The sequence below is a fragment of the Capra hircus genome, chromosome 25, assembly GCF_001704415.2.
Source record: "Capra hircus breed San Clemente chromosome 25, ASM170441v1, whole genome shotgun sequence".
Lineage (NCBI taxonomy): Eukaryota > Metazoa > Chordata > Mammalia > Artiodactyla > Bovidae > Capra > Capra hircus.
In genome coordinates, this window is record NC_030832.1 from 20,414,718 (window position 1) to 20,426,800 (window position 12,083).

The window sequence follows — 12,083 nt, forward strand, 5'->3', positions numbered from 1 at the left end:
GCAGAGGGGTCTGGTAGGCTACAGTCCATGGGGTCGCAAAGAGTGGGACACAACCTGGTGACTAAACAAAAACAGTAAGTTTATAAGCGGAATGTAAAGTCATGAGGCTTAGGATCTCACTAAGGGAGGAAGTGTAGATAAAAAAAGAGGTAGTGTCCAAGGATAGATCCCTGGGATACTTTAAGTTGGAGGTCACAGAGACAAAAAAAACTATCACAGGAAGCTGTGAGAAGCAGAGAGGTGAAAAAAACACCAGAAGAATTGAAATTCTGGTGGACAAAAATTTTCAAGAAAAGAGTGTCAGTGGAGTCAAATGCTGCTTAGAGGTCAGGTTCAATGAAGACCAAAAATTGACTTGAGTTTAGCACTATGGATGAGAACAGCTTTAGAAGAGAGGTGGGAGCGTAAGCCTGGTTGGAATGGGCTCCAGGGTGAGTGGACGGAGAGAACCTATAGTCAGTGACTACAGATCTCTCTTAATTGAGATGTAAAGAGAATATAAATGGTCAAAATGAGGTCAAGACAGAGCTACTTCTCTCTTTGCTTTTTAAGATGGAAGAAGTATCCATTTATTCGTATGCTGATAGGAAGGACCCAGGGGAGAGGGAAAAAACTGATTAAAAAAAAAAAAGAAAAAGAGGGAGGGAAGGGAAGGACTGCCAGAGTCATGTCCTTGAACAGTGGACTGGATACAGTACACAAGCGGAGGGGTTGGTCTTACCTAAAAACAGACCATAACCTCATACTAACAGAACAGTGAATAAAGTATGTGAACACAGTTATAGGCATGTGGGTAGAGGCGATGGTTAATGTTCTCTTTCAATTGCTTCTATTCACCAGTGAAGTAGGAAGCAAGGCCATCAGCTGACGGGGATAGGAGAGGTGATAAGAGGTTTAGGAGAAGGAACTAGATAGACAGTTACACAGGGGAATGGGAGAGTGAATGGGCTGGGGAAACGTAGTATGATTGCGAGGAAGTGTTAAGAGTCCACTTGAGGCTAGAAATGATGAATTTTAATTTGGATTAGTCATCGTGTTTCTGCTTTTACTGTGTTCAGCTGTCTGGGTGCAGGCATAGGGCACTGAGTAGGCAGAGAGTTGATTGTAACCAGGAAATACAGCTCAGTGAGAGGGGGTCAAGGGAGTTGACGACATATAATAATAATAAAAAAGTGATTATTATGCTTATCCATGGAATTCAGACTGAATAAAGAGGGAAGAGTGGATGCGAAGGAGGTGATCTATAAACGAATTCACTCCCTGAAGTTGTCCAACATCCTCAGGGCTAAAATTATTGTTCTTCAGGCAAAGGGGTCTTTGAGGGTGTTACCTGCCTATTAATACTTATGCAATAAGCATTTATTGAATGCCTGCCATGAACTGTTCAGAGAGAATATCTGGCTACTTCCCTAGAAACATTTAAAATATCAAGGAGATAAGTTGGTTTCAAAGCAGGGGTTGGGTCTCAGGTGACTAATGAAAACAGAGGTTGATTTTACTTTTCTGTTGAAAAACTTTCAAGCAGGTTGAAAGATGCATGTCTAGTTGAAAAGTACATATCTGTATCAATCAAAATTGTTGTTGTAGTTTAGTTGCTAAGTCATGTCTGGTTCTTTTGTGACCCCACGGAGCCCGCCAGGCTCTTCTGTCGATGGGATTCTCCAGGCAAGAATACTGGAGTGGGTTGCCATTTCCTTCTTCAGAAGATCTTCCCGACCCAGGGGTCAAACTCACATCTCCTGCTTGGCAGGTGGATTCTTTACCACTGAGCTACCTAGGAAGACCCAGCAATCAAAATAGCTTAAATCAAAAATAATTTATTGCTGGATGTAATTGAAAAGCCTGCAGCCTAATAATGGCTAATGTTTATTGAGAGCTTATTGTTAATGAGGTTCTGTTCAAAGTGCATTACATTTATAATCTCGCTTAAGCTTATTAACAGAGCCAGGATTTGAACTCAGGTTGTGTGTTTCCAGACACTGTACTCCTAACCATGATGCTTTACTGTCTCTTAAAGGATAGCTTCAGGCAAAGCTGGATCCAGGGATTCAAACATTATACCAGGACACAGTCTTTCACTCCCATTCTGCTCTCTTTTATGGTGAATAACTTCACATGTCTGCTAGGTTCTCACCATTCATGGTAGCTTCAGGCTTACACCATCGTTACACCCAGCATTTCCAGAAGAAAGTTATTTTTTCTTTCTGAAAGTACTAGACCCACATAGGTCTGTACTTAATGACATGAAACAGATTCATAATATTGTTAAGAAAAAAACAGTAGTAGTTACGGACTGGCCCATAAATAAACAAGCCAATGCATTTATAATTGGAAGGATGTAAAAAAATTAATGACAGTTATTTCTGATGTTATGATTTGGGAGAGTTTTTTCTTTTTGCTTCTCAGTATTTTCATTTGTTTCTACATAGGGAATGCATTATCTGTATAATAAAAATGTTGAAAGAAAACAAAAAATTCAATATACACAGACAAATATATCTCCCTAAATTGTCCTCTGTACCTAGGTAGATCTTTTACTCCTATACCACTAAAATCTGCATCACAGGAAATTGATAAATTAGGGGTGATAACACCAGTAGGGACATTCTTATCTGTTCCCACTTGGTTAAAGAAGGTGTATCAACAGCTCAGCTCTACCATATTATTGTACCGGTGAACAGGCTTAGTATCTTCCCTAACATTATAAATAATTCACTTTGGAAATATTTTGAAGTGAAATATTAGTTCTTTTTTTTTGGAAGCCCTAATGGAGTAATATTTAGGGGTCCATTGAGAAGGAGAAAGGAAATAAAGAAACCAAGGGAGAGGTTTCTCTGGTGGTCCAGTGGTTGAGAATCTGCCTTGCAGTGCAGGGGACACCGGTTCAATCCCTGGTCTGGGGAGATCCCATGCCGTGGGGCAGATAAGCCTGTGTGCCACAACCACTGAGCCCACTTGCTAGAGCCTGTATGTTGCAACTACTGGAGCCCTTACACACTAGAGCCTGTGCCCCACAACAAGAAAGGCCACTTCAATAAGTCTGCACACCGCAAGTAGAGAGTAGCCCCCACTCACCACAACTAGAGAAAGCCCAGAAAGCCCATACACAGCAATGAAGACCCAGCGCAGCCAAAAACCAAAATTAATAAAAATTAAAAAAAAATGAAACGACGGGAGTCCCTACATGAAAATGCAGCCCAAATTCCAAGAATCAGGCTAAGTTGGAACTAACTGTTTCATCCCCACCACCAAAGAATTCACAGTCTTATTAGGAAGGCAAGATGGTGAGATGGGGCGGATATAAGACAATGTGGGTTAAATAATGCAGGAGGGAAGGTGGGGGTGTGTAACAGCACTGACCCAAGGGAACATTATGGGTAAAGCTGGTTGTCAATCTCCCCATTTAATGCTTTTTTGCACTAGTTTGGCCCTTCTTCCCCCTGCAGTATCTTTGAGAACATGGAAAATTCAATCTACTTGACACAGTTTCCTCATTTTTACAATAGGGATGGTAACAATCTGTGCCACGTTTATCGAGGGGATTAGATTTAGCAATGCATCTAAATGTTTTGCCCAGTGCCTACTGCTGAGTGAATGTTCAGTGTGTGCGTGTTAGTTGCTCAGTCAAGTCCAAGTCTTTGTGACCCCATGGAGCCCACCAGGCTCCTTTGTCCATGGACTTCTCCAGTCAAGAATACTGGAGTGGATAGCCATTCCCTTTTCCAGGGGATCCTCCCAGCCCAGGGATCATATCCACATCTTCTGCATTGCAGGCAAATTCTTTCCCATCTGAGCCACCGCGGAAGCCCCAAATGCTCAGTAAGGAGTGCCTGTTATTGTTATGATTGTTGCTAAGGGCAGAAGTAAATCAACATGGAAAGTGACAAAAAGCTTGGAATCTTACAAAGTTCTTAAAATTAATCACGGTTCCTGGTCTTCTAGATTTGGTTCCCTTCTACAGGCAGTAGCTGGTCCCTGGAACTTTTGCCCTCTGATTTTATCTAGAGAAGGAAGCATGAGTAAAATCTTCTCTCATTGTCACTCCCAGCTTCGTTCTTAAGTGTAGAATATTCATTCACATCCTCTTGGCTCGGATGTGAACTTTTCATCTCACACAAGCTGCAGACCAGATGACTTCATTTCACAGTCTTTTGCCTCATCAGAACCACCCTCTTCTGAAAAATTTTCTCACATTTTACAAAACTCAGCACTAGGGAAAAATTTTTTTAAATGACACTGAAATAAAACTGAATAATAAGACTTGATTGGGTCCAAAGACTTAAGGGAAAGAAAATGTCCTTATTTTATAATTTCAAATTCAAGGTCTTACATGAAGGGTATTAGAGTGGGAAGGAAGATTTAAGATACTGCTGGTACAAAAGAGAAAACAAAGACTCAGAAAGAAAAGGATGAGACAGAAATGAGTTCTGTGGTTGTTATTCTTTTTATGAGCCCAGTTCTCCAGACTTCTTGTTAAATCTGTGTATTACCTTGGAGTATTTTTTTTTTCCTGTGTGAGCTATTTAAAGTTCTGCTTTTTTGTTTATATTAGCTAGAGTCAGTTTCTGTTGCCTGTAACTCAGTAGCCCTTACTGATTTGCAAATAAAGCCAAAAAAGCAATTAAGAGTCAGAAGAAAACAAGATATAAAGAGGACTAGAGCAGATGAGAAAGTGGTTGGATCCTATGACTGCCCAGAGTTTGGAGGATCCAGTCCTAGTCTGTGTATATCCTTAAAAATAAGCCCCAGCCCACTTCCATAATTTTTAAAAATTAGAATGGTCCCTGTTCCTTGTAACTGAGGTGGCAACTGATTTTTGTATTAACCAGGACTCTTTCAATTCCAAGTAAACAGAAAGGTAATGAATCACTTGGGGCAAAAAGTCGAGGGATCACGCTTCAGGCATGGCTAGATTACATACTGTCAGGAATTCAATTCTCCTTCAGGCCTGCTCTCCCTTCTGTTTGTTTCATTCCCCAGGGTTTCCCTTCTTGATGGTAGAGATTGCCATTGGAAACTTTGGGAGTATTTTGTACTAGTTTATCATCGTGGCTTAGTGGTAAAGAATCTGCCTGCCAAGCAGGAGACCTGGGTTCAACTCCTGAGTCAGGAAGATCCCCTGGAGAAGGCAATGCCAACCCACTTCAGTATTCTTGCCTGGAGAATCCCATGGACAGAGAAGCCTACAGTTCATGGGGTCACAAAGAGTCGAATACAACTGAGTGACCACACAACAACAACGACAAAATCATCTCAGAAGAAAAATTCTGTTTCCAACAGTTTCAACAAAAGTTCTGTGGTTGATGCTCACTGGAAAGCACTGAGTTGCTTTCAATGAACTGTAATTAGAAAATTGTGATTGGCTGGGCTTGGTCTTAATGCCTGCCCTTGAACTAGGCTCAGCTCACACAAATCACATTGGAACAGAATGAGGGAAAACTTTACAAGACCAGTAGAGATTATGAGTTGCCTTCCATAAGTTTTGTTCAGGTTCTTTCTGGGTCATGAAACACTCATGTATTAGCCAGGAATATAACCATCCGGAATCGAGATTATATTTCAAAGGATCTCTTGAAGCTGAAAAGCTGGACGACAATGTTCAGATCCACTGAATACAAGTAGAAGTGATGAGATCACTTTCAGGAACTGTCCTCAAAGGGATATGTCAGGATTATCTGTCCTTTCTGCTTTTCCTATGCCCAGAATGTGGACAGTATGGCTGGAGATGAATAATTCATCTTCGAATATATAGTGATTTGGGGATGGAGGAAATCCATAATGGAGCCTGGGTCCCTAACACTGTGGAGACAAGTCAACCCTGAATCATCTTCTTTCTGTGATAGAAAAGTAAACTGATATCTTGTTTAGCTGAGTGCTATTTAACAAACCACACAACCCAACATAATCCTACCTGAACTCCCCAGAGGAAAATCTTGGCACTTCTGGAGAAAGATAGGGGTAGGGATGAAGCACAGGTATGTCCATTGTCTCACTCCCTGAAAAATTTTGTCTCGGTCACAGTCATTACTCTGGTTGGAAGTCTGAAGAGGGAAATCTGTCTGGCTCTGATGAATCTGAATATCCAGAAATTTCTGAGTTTATTACTTTAAAGACAAAATTAATCTGAAAGCTGAATCAACCACAGAATTATCAGAAATGGCTATATCCATGTTTTTTTCCACCCGGGTGGGTTGGGAGGGAAACACACTTGTCAGAGTGATTAAGCCACATTTAACCTTGTAACTTTAACAATGAAGTGTTGAAATAGCAGGTTTGCAATGTGGAAAACTGCTGAAAGTACATATTAGAACTTCTTTCAACATATTTGTTTTGACATTTTTATTAAGAATTTGAGTGAGGAATTAATTAAATTGTAATCAAACACAGATACGACATGATGTCAATAGAACAGTTCATGCCTTGAATAATGGAATCAGAATTACACAACATCAGAACTCCAAGAAGTTCAAGTTATCATAACTCCCCGTTTTACAGCTGACAAAACTGAGGCTCAGAGCTGTCAACTCACTTGCCCAAGGTATACCTGGAATCAAGGGTAAAGCTGTTGACATATATTCTTTCTACTTTTTCTTTTTGAATAAATGAAAGCAATGTCATGATTCAAGATTCAAGTAGACATTCTTTTTCTAAATGGAGGAGTGAAATGATGAGATCAAGATACTATTTAATCAGGCCAAATGTGTAAGGATCTAAGTCCAAAAAAGTCTACTGTACAAGCACAGTATGGGGCAGATGTGCCTTAATCAGCAGCACTTGTAAGAAACACTTAGAGATGTTACTTGGCTGCAAGCTTGAGCTGTCAGCAGTGTGATGCGGCTACAAGGAAAAGATAATGGAGCCATGGGTGGCATTCCTAGAAACAGAGTTTACAAAAGGGAGGGGGTGTCCTGTTGAACTTTTCAGTCTGTTGAGCTTTTCAATCTACACCTGGAATTCAGTCCCAGGTGTCAGACTTCAGAAGTGATACCGACAAATTAGTTCAGATCTAGGATGGAATTATGTGGGGAACGGGTCAAAGGAAGTAAGGAAACTGCAAAGCACTGTATCTAAGTGCCTGAATCTTGGAATCTGACTGCCTGGGTTTCATCCCAGCTCTGTCAATTACTGAATATGTGTTCATTAAGCCTTAATCTCACTGTCTGTAAGTTAGGAATTATAACAGTACCTATCTCTGAAGATAGATGAGGTAGCGCATGCCAAATGATTTGTATGTTACTGGCACAAAAAAGCACTCAATAAATGTTAGGATTAAGGAAGTGACATGATGTGAGGATAATGGCAACAATCTCGTACGTCGTGGTGAATATTAAATGAGCTAACACATGCCCAGTGCTTGAAGAAAACAGTAGTAGTGGAGGGATTGGCTTAAGGTTTTTAGGGGTGGGACTGGCTTGGTGTCAAAATATTCCCTGGCTTGGGCTAAGGTCCACAGAACTTGACCCGATTATTTTCTGAAGAATGAACCCTGAAAAAAGTTCAGAGGGGTGCAGTGGGAGCGATGGTCGTCACGCATACATTTCATGGGGTACTCACCTGGTGAACACCTGGACAGGATGACATGGCATTGCTGTGGAGTGACAGCCTAGCTTCATTCTTGGGTATGGTCATTGAGGACTGATGAACAGTTCTGTTGCAACTAGTGAGGTCATTCAGGGCAGTAATGGGGTTGCTCACTCAGGCCTGTTCTGGGCACAATCCATGAGAACTGTCCTGTGGCAGTCACGCAGAACTCACTGGAAGAGGAACCGCTCCTGGATCTCCTCCCTGGGCCACTGGGGGACGTCCTGGCTCTCAGGGATGCTCTGGGACCCTGGTCAGTTTCCCCCGGGAGCGGCCTGCCGCTAGGGGGCGGCTGCTGAGAGGACCCGCCCGCCGCCCGCGCAGAGTCCGCTCCTTTGGGACTCGCTTTCCAGCCAGGCCCAGAGGGAGGTGGAGTGACAGTGGGTGCGGGTGCACGCTTCATGGGTGTGAGACAGAGCGAGCCGCCTGGCGTGAGTCAGCGCGCGGGGGGCTAAGGATCTCCCCGAATAGTCACGGAATCTCACTCACGCTCGGCTCCTCCACCTTCCCGTCTAGAGCGTGTGTCCAGTCCCGCGCCTGCGTGCGCACCCGACACGACGTCCGATTCGGGGTTCTGGGTGTCGGCTGGGGGAAAAGGGGGTGGGCGGAAGAGGGAGTGTCCCTGTGGGTGTTTCTATGCCCAGGTTAGATTTCTCCCGCCCTGCCCCATGAGGGCTGTGGGGGGGTGTGTCCCGCTCAGGTACGTATGTACCTGTGTTGGTGCGTGCATGCGTATGTCAGTGTGGTGGCACCTTTTATCAGCGCGGGGTGCCTGCGTGTGCGCCAGGGTCTCTGTTTGGGTCTAGATGTTGGCGCAATCTCGACCTGGGCTCCCACCCACGGGTGTCGGGAAGCCCGCGTGGCCAGGGTGTCCAGCCTCCCGGAGGAGCAAAAAAGCCTCGACACCCTCACCACCCCAGCTGGCCCGGGCTCCTTAGGGAGAGGCCTGCGTGGGGAGGCCCCGGGGTGGTGTGTCCCTGGAAGGGGTAAAGAGTAGGGGCGCAGGGGGCGGGCCGGGTCCCCGGGCGGGGCGCGGGCTCGGGGGACCCGCGCGGCTGACGTCAGGCGACTCCTTAAATAGAGCCGGCAGCTCGCTCCGCTCGGCATTTCTCGAGGAGTCAGAACGCGGCCGGCGCCAGCGCCACCGTCCGGCCCGCGCGCCGGCCCGCACCGCCGCCGAGCGTTCGGGGCGCCGAGCCGGGAGGATCCGGGATGGGGCTTCCGGCGCTGGGCGCGCTCCGAGCCCGGCGCACGTGAGAGCCGAGGAGCGGCGGGAGCCTCCCCGCTAGCCGGAGCCCCGTCGCCCAGGACGCGGGGATGTCGGAGGCGCCGCCGCCGGTTCCCAGAGGAGCCGCCGCCCCGGGGATCCCGGGGCACGGTGCGCGCCCGGGCCGGCAGCGCCTGGAGAAGACGGCGCCCCCTACGCCCGACCCGCGTGGCCCGGGCCGCGCCGCACGAGCCTTCTAGGCGGCCGCAGGGCCCCAGCAGCTCCGCCGCCGGCGCCCCCTCGGAAACCATGACCCCCGGCGCGGGCCCATGGAGCCATGGCCTATAGGGTCCTGGGCCGCGCGGGGCCACCTCAGCCGCGGAGGGCGCGCAGGCTGCTCTTCGCTTTCACGCTCTCGCTCTCCTGCACTTACCTGTGTTACAGCCTCCTGTGCTGCTGCGACGACCTCGGCCAGAGCCGCCTCCTCGGCGCCCCTCGCTGCCTCCGCAGCCCCGGCGCGGGCGGCCAGAAACTTCTCCAGGAGTCCCGCCCCTGCGATCCCTCGGGCCCGACGCCCGGCGAGCCCGGCGCTCCCAGCGCGCCCGCCGCCGGCGCGCCCTCCCCTCGCCTCTCTGGGTCCAACCACTCCGGCTCTCCGAAGCTGGGTACCAAGCGGCTGCCCCAAGCCCTCATCGTGGGCGTGAAGAAGGGGGGCACCCGCGCCGTGCTGGAGTTTATCCGCGTGCACCCGGACGTGCGGGCCTTGGGCACCGAGCCCCACTTCTTCGACAGGAACTACGGCCGCGGGCTGGACTGGTACAGGTAAGGAGGGGAGCCCCACCGCGTGCGCCCGGGCTCCATCCGGCCCCGTCTTCTGGGCCACTTCCTGCGCCCTCGCATCCCCTTAACTCGGCTGGCTATGTGGGTTCCGACTGACACGTGGGGGAACTCTAACCGAAGGATTTACCCAGAACTTCCCAGTGATGGTGTAGACCCGCTCCGGTTTCCTGAAGCGCAAAGGGCAGTTGACTCTGGAATCGCCAGAAGGGAAGGGAGATCGCTGACCTGACCTCCGGGCCAGTTTGGAGGGCTGGCTCGGTGTCTAGACGCTGGGGTAAAGCTGGGTGCCAGGGGAAGGGGCAGCCAGGACAGGAGCTGCCTCAACGCAGCCATCTCCTGAGCCTGGCCTCAACTTTCCAGGCATCTTGACCCACCCAGGGAAGGGACAGTCCGAACAGCGCCCCCTCGCGGCAGGGTCCTGCGCTTGGGCGAGGTCCCCGGAGTTCAGGCCAAATGACGGGAAGGCCCCTGAGGTGTCCGCAGGAGAAAGGTCTCTTTTGGAGCCTCGGTCTCAGCTCCAGGTATTTGCTGCTGTATCTGGTCTGAGACTCCCAGGCGCTCTGACCCTGAATTCATGTTTTCAAATAGTGCAAACGACCCTGGATGTGAGTCTTGGCTCTGCCGCTTAGCTTGAGAAAATTCCTAAAACTCACTGAGCCTTGGTTTTCTGGTCCATCGCAACTAGGAAAGGTCCCTGACCCTTCGGCCTTGCAAGGGCTTTCTAAGTGCTTGAAAAGTGTAACAGGGACACTTTGCACTGGGCGGTGCTTCTAAGCCAGCAGCCAGGATATAGAATTCGAAATACTGGTGGGCACCTCAGATGGAAGCTATCTAGGTTCACAGGGGGCAGCCAGTCATAGCAGACTGTCCACTCCCCCACTGCACTGTCAGGGAAGACAGTCACCCAGGCTGGTGATATCTGGGGATAGCCTGAAGCTTCTGGAAGGTAGCAGCCTCCACTATTAAATGCCTATCTACTTCCCAAGCCCTGTATGGTGTTGAGGTGTAGGGCTGGCCCATGTGTGAGCTGAGCAGGGCATCCCTGGGGGTGCTATAATGTATGGGCTCCCCATAACACCTGGGTTACAGAATTCTCACCATTCACCTGACCCCTTGAAGACTTGCTAGAAATGTCTGCCTAGTAATGAAACTGGGTGGGTGGGTAATGTGGTAGCTGACACAGTAGCTGAGGCTGTTCTTTAAGATAATTATGTTAAAGTAAACACTTTAGGGGGTAGAAAGTCATAACCATATTGGATAAAGGACAACTTCATTAAAAGGAGGACCCCACTGGCCTCACTTATGGAACCCTGGATTTGTAAGAATCGGGGCAACAGGGCCAACTTGTCGCCTTTGCTTGGGAGCCTTGGTCATGGTTTAAGGGGCCAGGGTGGGACATGCCCCGTCCTCAGGAGGCAGACACACAGCCCATCTCCAGTGGCGAGCAGCAGGGGACGGCTGGCCTGTGGGTGGCCCCAGCACTGTTATGTTGGCTCACTGGAATAGAGAGAGTGGCACAGAATGGCATGTCGCTGCTTTCCAAGCTGTGACCCCCCCCCCCCCAGGCATCCCACCTGGAGGTAAGAAGTACACGAAGACAGCATCAGAGCCAGACCCCAGAGTCGGAGAGGCAAGCGCGTCAAACGGCAGCAGAGTGTGACGTGGGTCAGCCGTGGCCACACTCTGACACGGCAGGGTTTCCTCGATTGAAAATCTAAGGATCATTATGAAACCCTTTGCCAAAGTGAAGTGCCTCTTAAGTGCAAAATAGCACAATTCTGAGCACTGGCTTTTGTTGAGCCCTCCAGTAAACACCTATTCCCTGCACCCAGCCTCTGCACGCCCTCTCTTGTGCTCCACCGCCAAACACCCTACCTTCCTTCTCCAAGCCCATGTCATTCAGGGATGGCTGCTTTTTATTTTTAACCTTGGCATGTGTGATTCTAAGCCAGCTTAGCTGTGAACCTTAGAGATGGGAGCCGTGCCTTTTTTTTTTAATATAGCACATTTGGATTCTGCTAAAATTCTCGGCTGAGTCTTGGTAGGTTTTATTTAACATCAAGCATGCTGACAGCTCCACTTCTCTCTCTGCTCCCCCCTACTTCCCAGGGTCTGTCTTACCATCCCTTTCCCCCTTTTTATTTCTAAAAGAGCATTTAGCCTGCATGTCTGGTACTGCCTCACCCCCGTCACCTCCCCAGGAAGGCTGGAAGCCTACAGCTTCAGGAGGGGCTGTGTGATTTGTGCTTCTTGGGGCTGCAGATCTGCATCCCCAGAGACCAGGGTTTTGGGTACAGATTGTCATTTCTGTATATAAAGTCATACTGCCCCATTTGGATGTTATTTCTGTAATTTCCAGAACATTTCTCTCTATGTGTCCTATTCTTTATTATCACTCGAGTAATACGCATTAATTGCAGAAATGATGGAATTACCTGGTTTCTTTTAAAACCCA

General features: G+C 48.2%; 1 protein-coding gene across 1 annotated transcript in view; it reads left to right on the forward strand.

The window, feature by feature from the left end:
• Positions 8,706-12,083, forward strand: part of HS3ST2 (heparan sulfate-glucosamine 3-sulfotransferase 2) — a 111,739-nt gene continuing 108,361 nt past the window's right edge. The window contains exon 1 of the mRNA XM_013974991.2: positions 8,706-9,610. Coding sequence (XP_013830445.2) covers positions 9,126-9,610 — 485 coding nt within the window. The 5' untranslated portion in view covers positions 8,706-9,125. The remainder of the gene's footprint in view (positions 9,611-12,083) is intronic.